Source organism: Microtus pennsylvanicus, chromosome 4 (assembly GCF_037038515.1).
Source record: "Microtus pennsylvanicus isolate mMicPen1 chromosome 4, mMicPen1.hap1, whole genome shotgun sequence".
Classification (NCBI taxonomy): Eukaryota; Metazoa; Chordata; class Mammalia; order Rodentia; family Cricetidae; genus Microtus; species Microtus pennsylvanicus.
In genome coordinates, this window is record NC_134582.1 from 78379611 (window position 1) to 78395356 (window position 15746).

Genomic DNA, 15746 nt, shown 5'->3' on the forward strand with positions numbered 1-15746 from the left:
TTCCAAACAACATGGGAATATTCAGATGATAATGGCATTTAGGAACTTCTGACATAGGATATGCAATAATTAAAAGCATTTTGTGGGATGCCCAATAGTATTTAGGTTTTCGTTGTTGTTTAAAATCCCTGGCATCTCTAGAGTGTACTATAGAGCTGAGCCGCTAGCCTCATTCCACTTTGGCTGTAACTGTTTCTGTTGCAGAATCCATTCAGTGTAAAGATGGGTCTCTGCCTAAAGCACCTTCTGATTGGTTTAATAAAGAGCCGAATGACCCATAGTTAGGCAGAGAGGACAGGCAGGATTGGGGTGCAGAGATGAACCTAGGTGTGCCTAGACTTGGAGTAAGCAGGACGCACACAGAAGAGAGGTAACCAAGCCACATGATAGAACATAGGTTAATAAAACCAGGCTAATTTTAGTTAGAAGAGCTAGTTGGGAAAGGGCCTAAGCTAAGGCCAAGCTTTCACAATGAATTAAGACTCTGGTCGTCATTTGGCGGCCCAGAAAGGGGTCTGATTACAGTTTCATTCTGAGTCACTTTGTTATATAGTTACCTACCATAAATACATAACATGAAATTAATTAGCAGTCTTCCCATACTCCAAACCCACATACGCTTCCAAGGAGAAAAACAAAAGCTGTCCAGCAGGATGGTGACAGAAAGCCCACCTTGGAGGCAACAACCTATCTTCCTCTCAGAAACTAGAGAACTGTTACTCAAACAGCCCCTCCCTCCAAAGACCCCTGAGCTGTCAGCAACAACATAGTTTGGGTATTTTGGATTTGTTTAAAATGAAAAAAAGCAAAACAGCCACAAATCCCAGAGCTGCCGAAAAGACACCTACCTGTTCGGCAGAAAGGACTACCGCAATGGTGCTCATGGCTGCTCCAATGGGCCTTGGTTTGGCCGCAACTCAAGATGTCCCTTGGATAAACCAGCCTACTGTCACCCCAGATGACCCTGCTCACAGGATCTTCCTGCAGCAGTCTTCAATCTGGTCAGACAGGAACATCTCCCCAGCCCATGACAGCCAGTGCACACAAATGACTCGGCTGTACAAACAGCACTCCCTTCGTGTTTCTGAAACTTCCTTCCTGGCACGGCTTCTATGCAGCGGTGTGGACCTCTGAAGACTAGTCTCAGCAGTCGCACTGTCTGCTGGCGGCTTCTGAGTGCTGGCGGAGTGGGCCATGGGGGTTGTAGGAAAAGCAGGTGACTAGGAGTTACCAATCCCAAGCAGCCCAGAAACAGCTATGAGGTGGCTAGACTTTGACAGCTAGACTGCAGGGATTGGGGGTCAGAGAGCTGAAAAGCGAGACTGTGGAGCCATCAGTCCTGTGCGTGAAAGAGGAAGGCACTGAACCGCTGGCTCTGCTTGCTTAGGAGCTGGACTTGGGTTGGAAACTAGGCCACTGGCGCTAGAAGGCCACACTTGAAAGCAATATTCTGGCACACTGCATTTGGAGTTGCTGACTCTGAGTTTCCCTTTGAATAGAGCAAAAGGACCCTTGGTTTGATGTGGGAGTGTCATATATCAATCTGTTGATTTCATTGGCTAAGCAATAAAGAAACTGCTAGGCCCATTGGATAGGCCCACCCTTAGGTGGGAGGAGTAAACAGAACAGAACGCTGGGAGGAAGAGGAAGTGAGGTCAGACTCCGCAGCTCTCCTCTCCGGAACAGACGCAGGAGAGACGCCATGCTACCCGCTCCAAGCAGACGCACACTATGAAGCTCTGACCCAGGATGGACTTAGGCTAGAATCTTCCCGGGTTGCTGTGAACATCTTCAGAAAATTGCTTTGCTCAACTGCCAACTGAGATGAAACTAGCACACAGGTTATACCATGAAAGACCTAATTAACGACGCCCCCATTCAGCAGGAAGCAGTTTGGAGAGAAAAAACTGCGCCCATGTTCCCAAATATGGTTTATAAGTTCTTTTACATTTAAAGGGGGAAATGATATAGGTATGAATAATTTGCATTGGTATGGATTTTAAGGTCAATTTTGTTATATGTATAAATGTTTCTGATGTAACTTTTACTTGATAACTGTTATATGTAATTTTGCTATGTTAAGGTTAAAGCCTTCGTTTTTTTTTGTTTAAACAGAAAAAGGGGAAGTGATGTGGGAGTGTCATATATCAATCTGTTGATTTCATTGGCTAAGCAATAAAGGAACTGCCTCGGCCCATTTCATTGGTTAGAAGATAGGTGGGAGGAGTAGACAGAACAGAATGCCGGGAGGAAGAGGAAGTGAGGTCAGACTCCACAGCTCTCCTCTCGGGAGCAGAGGAGAGGCCATGCTCCGCTCTCCCAGGCAGGCGCACGCAATGAAGCAAGCCGCCAGGTCAGACATGCTGAATCTTCCCGGTAAGACCGGTGCTACACAGATGATAAGAAATGGGCTAGTCCAGGTGGGAGAGTTAGCCTAGAAGATGCTAGATAGAGATGGGTCAAGCAGTATTTAAAAGAATACAGTTTCCGTGTAATTATTTCGGGGCATAAGCTAGCCGGGCAGGCGGCTTGGGGTGTTGGGGACTCAGCCCTGCCGCCGCTCCATATTACTACATTGGTTCAGGACGAAGTGTGTTTTGTGTTACACCGGACCATCAAAGAGGGTCACTCCAGAGTGTAACCAGGCTCTGAGGCAGCGGAGATGCACAGTTTCTGATGAACTGAACTCCAAAAGCCCATGCAGAAGCATATTTATTGTCACACCAAAGTTTTTAGAGTAAAGCAAGTTCCTCATACCAAAACACAGATCTAATCTCCATGCTGCTTTTTTCAATTTATTTATTTATTTATTTATTTATTTATTTATTTATTTATTTATTTATTTATTTTTGAGACAGGGTTTCTCCGTAGCTTTTGGAGTCTGTCCTAGAATTAGCTCTTGTAGACAGGCTGGCCTCAAACTCACAGAGATCCGCCTGCCTCTGCCTCCTGAGTGCTGGGACTAAAGGCGTGCGTCACCACCACCCAGCTGATCACCATGTTTCTCGAAGGAGTACCTCACCCTTGCAGATTTAGCCCTTATTGTGCACCATTGCAGTACTCAATAATGCAAGGATTCCAGGTTTGCCAGGACTGTCTTGTGACTCTTCAAGGTCCAAGTCCTTCCAGAAAACAACTACTTCATTCTGATGTTTACCTAGGTACAGTGACTCTAAATTTCCAACTACAGTGGAACTTGGAGGTGATCTCTATGCCATGCTCCATGGTGTTAGTACTGGCCTGGGACCTGAGAGTCACATCTGTCTATCAAAGTGATTCTGCACAGGACTGAGTTGCATGGTATCAGTACCACCTTCAAAGGAACTGGAGACAGATCAACCACGTGGACAGCGATCTGTCTAAATGACCTACAGTAAAAACCGAATAAACTGGGCAGTGGTGGTGCATGCCTTTAATCCCAGCGCTCAGAAGGCAGAGGCAGGTGAATCTCTGTGGGTTCAAGGCCAGCCTGGTGTAGAGAGTTCCAGGACAATCAGGGTTACACAAAGAAACCCTGTCTCAAAAACAGGAAAAACAAAACAACAATAAAAAAGGGAACACTTCTGCATTGCTGGTGGGAATGCAAGCTGGTACAACCCCTTTGGATGTCAGTGTGACGATTTCTCAGAAAATTAGGAAACAACCTTCCTCAAAACCTGTAATACCACTTTTGGGTATATATCCAAAGGATGCTCAATCGTGCCACAAGGACATGTGCTCAACTATGTTCATAGCAGCTTTGTTTGTCATAGCCAGAACCTGGAAACAACCTAAATGTCCCTCAACCGAAGAACGGTTAAGAAAATGTGGTACATTTACACAATGGAGTACTACACAGCAGAAAAAAATAACAGCAGCTTGAATTTTGCAGGAAAATGGAGCTAGAAAACATTATTTTGAGTGAGGTAACCCAGACACAGAAAGACAGTTATCACAGGTACTCACTCATAGGTGGTTTTTAAACATAAAGCAAAGAAAGCCAGCCTACAAACCACAATCCCAGAGAACTGAGACAATGCAGACACTAAGACTTACGTAGATCTCATCTACATGGGAAGTAGAAAGTATAAAAAGACAAGATCTCCTGAGTAAATTGGGAGCATGGGGACCTTGGGGGAGGATTTAAGGGGGAGGGGAGAGGCAGAAAGGGGAGCAGAGAAAAATGTAGAGCTCAATAAATATCAATAAAAATTTTTTTTAAAAAGTTAAAACTTTCCTTTTTATTTAAACAGAAAAGGGGAGGTGATGTGGGATTCCCCTCTGTATGCTGTGAATATCATTGGTTAATAAAGGAATTGCTTTTCACCTATAGTAGAGCTATAGGGGAACAGAGCTAGGCGGGGAAAACTAAACAGAATGCTGGGGAAAGGAGGTGGAGTCAGAGAGAAGCCTTGGAGCCACCTGAGACAGACGTGCTGAGACATTGCTGGTTGGCCACGACCTTGTGGTGACGCACAGATTAATGGAGATGGGTTAAATTAAGATGTAAGAGTTAGCAAGTAAGAAGCTAGAACTAATGGGCCAAGCAGTGTTTTAATTAATATAGTTTCTGTGTGATTATTCTGGGGCTAAGTGGCCAGGAACCAACAAGCAGCTCTCTCCTCTTACAAGAGTGAGTTCTAGGCAGCCAAGGATACATAGAAAAATCTTGTCCCCCAAAAATAAACAGACCATATTACATTTGTATTTATATTGTGTGTGCGTGTGCATGCTTTGAGGTTTTGTTGTTGTTGTTGTTCTTGTTTTTGTTTGCTTGCTTGCTTTGTTTTATTTTGTGGGGGTGCTTCAGGGGTGTGGGAAGAACATGGGGGAACTGGAAGGTGAACAGAAATGGGGTGCATGATGTGAAACTCCCATAAAAAGGATATTAAATTTATAAAAACAAAGTTGGGTAGTGGCGGGCAGATCTCTGTGAGCTCCATGCCAGCCTGGTCTACTAAACAGTTTCAGGACAGCCAGGACTACACAGAGAAAGCCTTTCTTGAAAAACCAAAAACAGTAACAACAAAAATCATATTCTTGTGTATCAAGAACCTCAAAGCAGTGTTTTTGGGAGAAAGGAGTCTCAAGTAGACCAGCTGAGGCTGGACTTGATATCCTGACCCTCAGAGTGCTTTGAGTATAAGCATCTGCCACCATACCCGCCTCAAAGAGTGCCTAGTGAGAACTTTCTAAAGTATGTACACAGAGCTACCGAAAAGCTTAGAGCCTCCAAGTGGGGGCACACACCTTTAATCCCAGCACTGATGAGGCAGAGGCAGGCAGATCTCTGAGAGATTGAAGCCAGCCTGGTCTACAGAGCAAGTTCCAGGACAGACAGGCCTACACAGAGGAACCCTGTCTCAAAAACATAAAACAAAACAAATTGATTAGTCCAATAAATTCCATCACTGATAAAAAGATTTGGCCAGTGTTTGGATAGCTGTTTCCTCTAGGTTGACATGGTCAAAGTCAGAAGCAGCAAAGAAGCAGCCCACACTGCCACTAGTAGCAGACTCTTTTTCAGAGAGCTCCACTGGGGTAAAGGCGAGAAGGATTTCAGGACATACATGTCAGGATAAAAAGGTTTATCAGATTTTTGAGATGGATATATGGCATTCTAATTTTATTACACCTTAATGTGGGGGGCTGTGAGGTGCACATCACAGAGTTTGTGCGAAGGTCAGAAGACAACATATGGAACCAAGTTCTTTCCTTTCACTATCTGGGTCTTGAGACCTTTATTCAGGTCTTTAGATTTGGCACCATCATCTTTACTAGAGCCATTTCTCCAGTCCTGTGCGGGGAGCATCTCCACATGAACAGAACATCGTGCCAGGAGGCAGACTTCACAACAAACGCTGGTTGTGTTGGAATTCTCTGCTCTCAGCTAAAGACTTTAATGAGACTTGAGGGTGACAGGGCAATATACTTTGCTTTTTGGTTATTGTTTTTCCAGAGAGGGTTTCTTGGTGTAGTCTGGCGGTTATGGAACTCACTCTGTAGACCAGACTGGTCCACCTGCCTCTGCCTCCCAAGTGCTGGGAGTTACATTGCTTTCCTTCTTTTTTAGGGTTTGTGGGGTTTTTGTTGTTGTTTGCTTGTTTTTTTGGTTTGGGTTTTTTCAAGACAGCGTTTCTCTGTGTAAGAGCTCTGGCTATCCCAGAACTCACTTTGTAAACCAGGCTGGCCTCAAACTTACAGAGGTCTGCCAACCTGACTCTGGAGTGTAGTCAGACATTTCTCTCCTGACTGCCAGTTCCCAAATAGCCACTCAGGGGTTTAGTATTACTTCTAAATGCTAGGCCAATAGCTCAAGCTTGTTACTAGCTAACTCTTACACTTAATCCATGCTTCTTATCTATGTTTTGCCATGTGGCTCATGGCTTGTTACCTCATTTTCTATATATACTGCTTCCTCAGTGGCTGGCTGGCTGGCTGGCTGACACCTCTCCTCCTGGTGTGTGCCACCACAATATCCTGGAACTCACTTTGTAGACCAGGCTGGCCTCCAACTCACAGGTCCTCCAGTCTCTGACTTCAAGTGCTGGGACTAAAGGAGTGTGCCAACATTGCACGGCTGACTTTACTTTCTTACACCCTGTTTCCTTCTCTGCCTCAAGAATAGCTCTGAGTTTCCGCACGGGACAATCTGAGATTATACCTATGAACATTCCCTTGCAGAGTAGAGGGGGACTCACAGGCCTCCACAGGAGATCCTCAAGACTCAGAAGTCCGACAAGCATGTAGTGACCAATCCCAGACTGTCCTCAACAAGGCCAGTTATACAGGGGATAGTGAAGTGTGTGAAAGGAGCTGCAGGGAACCCAGCAGCCGTGGGATTTCATGTCCATGTCTCTTTTCTCCCTTTCCTCTTCTGCGATGCTGAAATTCAGACCCAGACCTCTTGCAAACTGACCACAAAACACAGAGGTGTGTGTGTATTAATATATAGCCCTAGAACTGAACTGCTTTAATACCAGCACTCAGTAAGCAGAGGCAAGTAGATCTTTGCGCTTGAGGCCAAAGTGACTTCTAGGACTGGACAGTCAGGGTTAAAAAGGGAAACCATGTTTCAAAACAAACAACAAAAACAACAACATAAAACGAAGAAAAAGAATAAATCTTTTCCTAAAACGAATATACAGGACTGACAAGATTGTGAACACAGGAACCATCCTGCCTCTCGAAAGCTGGGGTTACGTGTGTGCCTCCACACCTGGCTTAAGTCTAGAATGCTTAAAGAACTTTTCTGCCTTGTAATTTAAGAAACACTTATTTAATTCCTGATAAAGCTTTTTTTCTGGTAACAATATTAATTTTTCATGTATCAAGGTAACCAATGCTCTAGTCTGGCCTCTGCAGGCACCAGGGACATATGTGATACACAGACATACATGCAGACAAATAAATAAATACACATTAAAATACATAAAATTTATTCTGTAAACTTTTAAAAAAGATGCACACTATGTATGCCCCCCAGCACTTGGGAGGCAGAGATAGGAAGATCTCTCTGAGAGTTCAAAGGTCAGCCTGGTCTACAAAGCAAGTTCCAGGAGAGCCTGGGTTATACAATGAGACTCTGTCTTAAAAAACTCACAAAGATACACCAGCAATAATACTTCTCTTACATGTGTACAATATAAAAAAGACTATAGAAAAAGCAAAACAACATATTCAAGAAAAGATAATCTGAGACCAATCCAGACTGAATTAACTTTATTCTGTAAGGAATTTAGAGACCTTGAGCAAATATTGATATTGCATTAAAAACAAAATTTGTACATCATCCAAACTTTAAAAATCAAGTCAGTATTGATACTAAAAAAATGTACTAAGCAATATTACATTTGCGAACAAAATACTATCAGTGTTTCTTCACAGCAAGATCCACAAACAGAAAATTCGAAATGCTATAACTTTTGGGCCTCAACGAGACCCGGCGAGTTTCGGGGAGCACCATTGAACCAGTGTGACTGCCATGTACTCGTAAGGTAACAAACTAAGGCGGGAACAAGTGCTGATGACCAGAATTCTGGTGTGAAGTTGAGTTTCATGATATTGTTATAGGTATTTCCTCTACTTTCTTCCTTCAAGAGAAATAACTGGATATGTGAAGGTATAAAAATTATTTCCCAATTATATTTTACCTTTCCAGGACAAAGACGCTTATACTTAACAAACAGAATGCTCACCTGTCAATATGGCTATTAACTATATTAAAAATGTTTGACTGTTCTTTAGATTTCATCACTAGAATTACAGACAGATATGAGCTGCCATGTGGGTGCTGGGAACTGAACCTGGGTCCTCTACAAGAGCACCAAGCACTCTTAAGGAATGGATCGCTGATGTGGGATTCCCCTCGGTATGCTGAGATTCTGGGCAGCCGGGATGAACAAGCCTTAAAAGTATTTAACAACTCTAGTATACTCTGACTTAAAAACCTCTAAATCAAGAATATATACATATATATTTGTTTGTTCTCTTGTTTATAAGACAGGGTCTCACTGTATAGTACTGACTGGCCTGAAACTCATTATGTAAAATAGGTTGGCCTTGAACCCAGGGATCATCCTGCCTCTGCCTCCTAAAGGTTGGGATTACCTGTGTGTGTTTAAGTCAAGGATGCTTAAAGAAACTTTCTACCTCTTAATTTAAGAAGTATTTATTAAATACCTGAGAAAGCTTTTTTTCTGATGACAATATGAAGTTTTCATATATCAGGAGTATTGAAAGTAGTTTTAGGTAATCCAATTACACCACTCAGAATCAGACCCCAAAAGTTCTAAAGTACAAATCTTGGGGGGTTTTGTGCACTAAATTTTACCAAGAGAGACTGTAGCCTGAAACTCAAATACTAGTATTTCATGTAATTTGCTTGTTTTCTTTTATTATATTTGTGTGCATATGTGCGCTTGTGCCCACATGTATGTATATGCGCACGACAAAGAACAACTTATACTTTGTGCTATGTGGATCATAGGATTGAACTCAGGTGACCAGATTTGGTAGCACAAACCTCACCAACTGAGTCATCCGAGTCACCTCATCTGCCTAAGAACCAGCACTTGCTTTTTCCTTGTGTTAGACCTGGGACACACTTAGGCAAGTGCACTACCACTGACCTAGATCCCCAGCCTTGTTCTTTTGTTGTTTTGTTGTTGTTGTTGTTTTATGTTTTTGTTTTCCAAGACAGGGTTTCTCTGTGTAGCCTTGGCTGTCCGAATTAGCTCTGTAAACCAGGCTAGCCTAAACTCCCAGAAATTTGCCTGCCTCTGCCTCCTGCAAGGTTTCATTATGTAAGCCCAGGATGGCCTCAAATTTATCATCTTTCTGCCCCCATCTTGGGTTCTAGGATTACAGGCATTCACCACCTGTCATGTTGTAACGGGGAAAAATTCATAACCTACTCAATCAGTCTGAAGGAAAATTAAACTAAAAGCAGTAAGGTATTTATATATAGCACAGTATAGCTGTCGAAAGAAACACTTTGGAGGGAAAGGAATCATATTTTTAGTATGATAAGGCCACAATCACTTTCTCTAAAAGTAGGCAAGGACGAATTAGCACTCAGGCACAGTCAGAGCTGAGAGGGAACCTGAAATAGTAACATTGATGCAGCTGAGGGTGGCAATCTCAAGCACTAGAGAGGTAGACACAAGAGGATCACAAGTTCAAGGCCAGCCTATGCTACAAAGGGACTCTCTCAAAAGGAGGGAAAATAAAAGGAAGAAATGCAAAAATCTCATTATGTTGCTTATGTTTAATTTTACAAAACCAAAGGCAAACCAACTACTACTTATTTCTGATGAAAAAATTAAAATAAAAACTCTGGACCTATTTTGTGAATGTCTACTGTAACATTCTTTGATCCTGTTTATGAGTTCCAGTCAGTCAAACAGAGGAGGTAAGCTTAAAAGGCAGCAACAAACATGACAAGGCCTTCACCTTTCTTAGATGATCACATCGCATTTTCAGTGACAGAGGAGAGGTCAGTGGCCCTCAGTGACTGACAGACTTTATTAGTACATTCAAGACAACACCCCACTGTTTCCAGACTCTTAAATATTGGTACCAAAGGTTGACATAAAGGAGTATCGCATTCTGAAAAGAGGTCTGATTGGAATGGGGTTTGGACCAGTGTGGGGCAGTACTTACTGACAGGCGACTTCTGTAAAAAACAACTAGTTTCTTGTATTTAAAAAATAAGCAAGACAGAACTTTCAGGGTCTTACTTTACAATACATTGTAAACGTCACAGACCAGCACAGGTACAAAGTGGCTCTGAGTGGTTTATAATACTTTGTATCGTCCTTTATTTGTTGGTTGGTACGAATTTTGCTATGAGAGAAAATAAAAGAAAGGTTAGAAAAAGCACACATAAAAAAGGTGAATGTTTAAGATTATTTTCTTTTTAACAATTTGTTACACTATCACATAGCCAAAATAAAAAGGCTGTTACTGAGTGGAGGCAGAGGGATAGCTCAGTAAAGAATTCGTTCTCTCTGTTCACCCCGCATTCTTTCCCTGATAACTCTGTAGTCTCAAAGCATGAAGTTCTTTTTCTATTACTGTTAGGTGAAATAATCTCAAAACCTTTGTACACTACTATATTATTAATACATTTTAGAAACAACACATTCAATAGCCCAGACTAACCCTGAATTTAATCCTCTTGGCCAGCCTGCTAAGCGCTGGGATTACCAATATGAGTCACCATACTTGGCTTGAGCCCTTGACTTAAAGCTTGTTTGTATTTTCTCTTGTTTTGTATACCTTCTTTTTAAAAAAACTATTTCCCTGGGTTAGAGAGATGGCTCAGCAGTTAAGAGCACTAGCTGCTCTTCCAGAGGATCTAATTTCAATTTCAGCACCCACACATAGCTCACAACCGACTGCAGCTCCAGTTCCAGGGGATCTAACAGCCTCACACAGGCATTCATGTAGGAAAAACACCAATGCACATAAGATAAAAAAAATATTGTTAACAAAAAATATTCCCTGCCTTAAACTGGGGCACTGGCATTGAATCACAGCACTCAGGAGGCAGAAGTAGGTGAATCTCTGTGAGTTTGAGGCCAGCCTGGTCTATATAGTGCGTTCCAGGACAGCCAGAGTTACATAGAGAAAACCTGCCTCCAAAAAATTAAAAAATAAAAACTAAAAATCCCCCCAAAAGATTTCTTTGTATAAATGGAATTTCAAAAAAGCCCCCCAACCGCAGAAGCTGCTGCATGGAGAGTTTATAGCCCATATCTGGTACTTAAGATCAATGATGTATCTGTGGCTCCCTTAGAAAGGTTATCTTTAGTAGGTTTTTCTTTTTCCAAATTTAACTCACTGCAAACTTTAAAATACTGGCCACACCATGGGTTGGTCAGGACACAGAATAACTGGCATTTTCAGATGCTCCAATGAGTAAAAACTGGTAAATTCTTTTGCAAAACAATGTGGTAATAACACCTACTAAATAGATAGACTATATGGTACTTAAAAATAGAAATTCTATTCCAAAGTGTATATTCAATAAAAAGATGCATTAATGTATAGCAAAAAGTCAAAGATGGTTCACATTATGTTATTCATAAAAGTCAAAAGCAGAATACCCTCAAGTCCAGTATGTAAGTAAACTGCAATGTATGTAAACAATTAAATAGCATGCAGGTATGAAAAGGCATGCATTATTGCTACCTGCAACAATAGCCTGGCCGCCTCAGTATAATGCTGAGGCATGAAGAGTAGACAGCATGTAGCCCCACTATGTAGAGGTAAAAACACATAAAACTAATGGAAGCCAGAGGCCAGGCTTCTATTCTAGATGGAGCAATGATCTGCATTTCTTCATTTAGATAGTGACTACACTCAAGTGCCTACTCCAAAATTTCATCAAGATATATTTATGTGAGGCTGGAGAGATAGCTCAGAGGTTAAGAGCCCTGGCTGATTTCCCAGAGGTCCTGAGTTCAATTCCCAGGAACCATATGGTGGCTCACATACAACCATCTATAATGAGATCTGGTGTCTTCTTCTGGCATGCAGGCATGCATACAGATAGAACACTGTATACATAATAACTAAATTAATCTTTAAAAAAAAAAAAGACTTCCGTGTTGGGACAGGGTCTCAAATCCCACCAGGCTGGCTGTGAAACTCAACTGCTTCCATGTCCCAAACACCGGGATTACAGGTGTTCAGATGGCAAGACAGGTGTTTATGATTTCTATGCCTGTGTGTATTAAAGTTCGATAAACAGTCACTGAAACAAATAAGGCCCGAGGGTTTCACTTACCAGTCGGATCAGTTCTTCTTTTATGAGCCTGGTGATTTCTGCCTTTGCTTTCTGCACAGCCAGCTCGTTGGCACCTGATGATTGAGTAGAAAATGTATGGTTCATTCTACTGTTCTCCACTGAAAGGAGGTCCAAGAATGCTTCAGGTAATGTTAGGAAGTGTACTGCTTGCCAAGATAGTGAACTGGTACAGCTGGGTTACTTTCTAACTTAAATGCTGACCAAAGTATTTGACCTAACAGAAGTGTGTCAAGCCTGTGCTCACTTGGACAGCACATGCACTAAACTATGAAGATGCAGAGAAGAGAAACATGGCCCCTGAACAAGGATGACACACAAAATCATGAAGTGCTCAGTATTTAAAGAAAAGAAAATGTGTATGTCCTTAAAATTTGTACCTTCTTTAAAGCAATTTTCAAACGTAATCCCCACAATAGGTCTGGCAGCTTTAAATGTATACAACCATATTCTGAACTTCTAAGACCTCAAGTGACACATGGTCACGGATTTCCTAGAGGTGTTCCTATTTTCAGTTCTCTCCTACTATCAACTTCATACTGACTCGTGTTACACCTACACCAACCCTGATCTAACTCAGGTGTCACACAAAAGCAACGGTACGTACTTTCAATCGCCAAGTAAATTTTCCGCTCTCCTTCCTTGGGCTCCTTGCCAGGAGGGAAGTAGGTGCCTCTGATGGTGATGGCGGCTTCCGAGTACTCACTGATTCTCTGCAGGGCTTCCTTAGAGGTGACTTTCCACCTCGCCGTCTAAAAAGAAGGTTTGGAGACTCAAATCACAACACAGAAGTCTGAGTTGAGGGCAGGTGAGATAAATGCTCAGTGGATATGAGTCCCGCTACCCAGGCTACCGACCTGAGTTCAAGCCCTGAACCTGCCTGGTAGAAAGAGAAAACCAACTCCTGCAAGCTGTCCTCTGACTGACACGCCCATCCTGATCCCTGTGTTCCTCCAACTCCTAATACATAATATCACACAATTAATCTAAAATTCTGGGCTGAAAAAAAATAGATTCACTAGGCAGTGGCAGTGCACGCCTTTAACCCCAGCACTGGGAAGCAGAGGCAGAAGGATCTCTGTGAGTTTGAGGCCAGCCTGGGCTACAGAGTTCCAAGATAGCTAGGACTACACAGAGAAACCATGTCTCAAAACAAAAACAAAAAGGAAGGAAGGAAAAAAAAGAGAGAAAGAGAACAGATCACAGATTCACTATTACTCTCCCCTATATTGGTAAAAGTCAGGCATTTAATGTTCACTTAGAAACAATCCTGTCTCAGGGGCTGGAGGTCCAGATCAGCACTGAAGTATTGTCTGTGTGTACAAAGTCCTAGGTTCTCCTCTAGTGCAGGAAAAAATAAGAGACAGGACTAGAGGTGTGCACTTGTCAACCCAGTACCTGTGAGGTCAGGCCCTACCTAAAAAAAAAAAAAAAGAAGAAGAAGAAGAAGAAGAAGAAAAGAAAAGAAACAAACTAAGAACAACAGAGCCAATAGTTCATGTGTTTCAAGGAAAGGGTTCTGAAAGAAGCATTTCTACTTCACAATATAAAAACCTTTATATTTGTTACTTGCCTGTGGGAAGTCATTAATTTCTAACTCTTCCTCGTATCTCTTGAAAGATTCGCTCTGCCCACCCTCCTGCCTCTCCTCTTCCTGTTTCTCCAAAGGCACGTAATTGAGCTTGGCATTGATCTTTTCAGCAAGCTGTTCTGCAATGGTTTTTGCCGACACCGTGGGAGCCAGAATGGTGCCCCCTCTGAGAATGGCATTGGTGGCTTGCTGCATTACATCCTGCGGTTTAAGAAGACCTCCAGTTAAACCTCAGCTGCAGAAGAGAGAGGGCCAAGGACCTCACCATAAATGATTCTCCCCAAAGCCACTAATTCCACTTAATAAACAGAAAGTATCTTTCTAAAGCAATCCCTCACACAGTGTGAGTGCATAACTGATACTGTCACTTTCCTCTCATGCTGATGAGAAAACTGAGGGACAGTCTCTGTAGACACGGAGCATTAGCTAAGGCGCAGCACGCAGAACACAACACGGCTTTTCTAAAATCGCATACCTTGTGACTGGTGCCATTTCTACTTCGTTACAATGCCTGTGTGGCCATCATCACTGAGCCTTCCCCTACCCACAATGAACCAACCAAAAACGCAATAACTTATCACTCTTTGGGCATGCTATAAAAATTCTGTTTTGCTGGGTGGTGTTGGTGCACACCTGTAATCCCAGCACTTGGGAGGCATAGGCAGGTGGATCTCTGAGTTCAAAGCCAACCTTATCTACAGAGCAAGTGCCAGGACACACTCCAAAGCTACAGAGAAACCCTGTCTCGAAAAACCAAAGCCAAAGCCAAAAAAAAAAAAAAATCAAAACCTTCTGTTTTACTTTGTAGTAAGCAGTGCCCAGCACGATGGCTCACTCCTATAATCTCAGGAGCAGGAAAGGAGAAACTGTCAGCTCTGGGTTGGCTGAGAATACAGACCCGGTGTCTAAAAAACACAACCTCAGCTAGGCATGGTGCCGCACACCTTTAGTCCTAGCACTCGGTTGGGTAGGCAGAGACAAGGGGATCTTTGTGAATTGGAGGCCAGCCTGATCTACATAGTGGGTTTCTGGACAGCTAGGGTTACACAGAGAAACCCTGTCTCAAAAAAACAAAAAACAAAAAAACACTCAACATCAGGTCACCAAAGAAAAACAGTTTCCGATTATGGAGCATTCGGGATCAGGATGCGCATCTACTCTCTATGAGCTGTCCACAACTCAAGTGCCTTATGGGGTTCTACAAGAGGCACACAGAGATGCTCCTGGAGGGGACCCACACTAAAGTGGGGTCTGAAGCATGTGGGGCACACTGGTCATCCTGGCACATGGGAAGCAGAGATAGAAGGACTAGGAGAGGGTTATCCTTGGCTACACAGAGGGCTCGAGGCCAGCCTAAGCTACAAAAAACCCTGCTTCTTTAAAAATGAAAGACACTTTCCACTTTGAACCATCACTCTAAAGATTCTCTTGTCACAGCAACAGGAAGAATGACTAAGACTCGGAACAAATTACTTAATACCTGAGACTCGATGCCTAGGTTCTTCTGAGCGTTGATTCTAAGAGCCAGCCTCTTGGCAATCTCTAGCTTCTCAGCGTTGCCTGCGGTTGGGGCAGGCACACTAGATGTGCCAGGTGCAGCCATGTCTTTTACTCTCTTCTTTGAATTAAACATGCTCTCAATCTGTTCATCAATCTAAAACAAGAGAAAACGAAGAATTAGTAAATACTGGGTTAGAAATATTAATTTAGTTGCACCTACACAAAAAGAAATGTTTCCACAAAAGGTTAGAATTAGTTAAATTTACATAAATTCAAATACATGAATCAACAGAAAAAACAAACCAACTCTTCACTATCTTTTCTTTCAAAAATTTATTGTCTGCGATAGAAAAATTTAAAAAA

The 15746-nt window shown here is 42.5% G+C and overlaps 1 protein-coding gene and 1 non-coding gene across 3 annotated transcripts in view; one reads left to right on the top strand and one right to left on the bottom strand.

The window, feature by feature from the left end:
* Positions 1–7684: 7684 nt before the first annotated feature.
* Ddx46 (DEAD-box helicase 46) overlaps positions 7685–15746 on the bottom strand; it is a 46498-nt gene continuing 38436 nt past the window's right edge. The window contains exons 19-23 of one of the 2 annotated variants that reach the window (XM_075969531.1): positions 15364–15537; positions 13866–14084; positions 12900–13044; positions 12275–12348; positions 7685–10326 (exon numbers count right to left, since the gene is read on the bottom strand). In XM_075969531.1, the coding sequence (XP_075825646.1) occupies positions 10279–10326; positions 12275–12348; positions 12900–13044; positions 13866–14084; positions 15364–15537 (660 nt within the window). In that variant the 3' untranslated portion in view covers positions 7685–10278. Of the gene's footprint in view, positions 10327–12274; positions 12349–12899; positions 13045–13865; positions 14085–15360; positions 15538–15746 lie in introns of both variants that reach the window. The other variant, XM_075969530.1, reaches the window with a different exon arrangement.
* On the top strand, positions 12532–12637 carry LOC142849167 (U6 spliceosomal RNA). Its single transcript, XR_012910560.1, has one exon. It is a non-coding gene; the product is annotated as a U6 spliceosomal RNA (small nuclear RNA).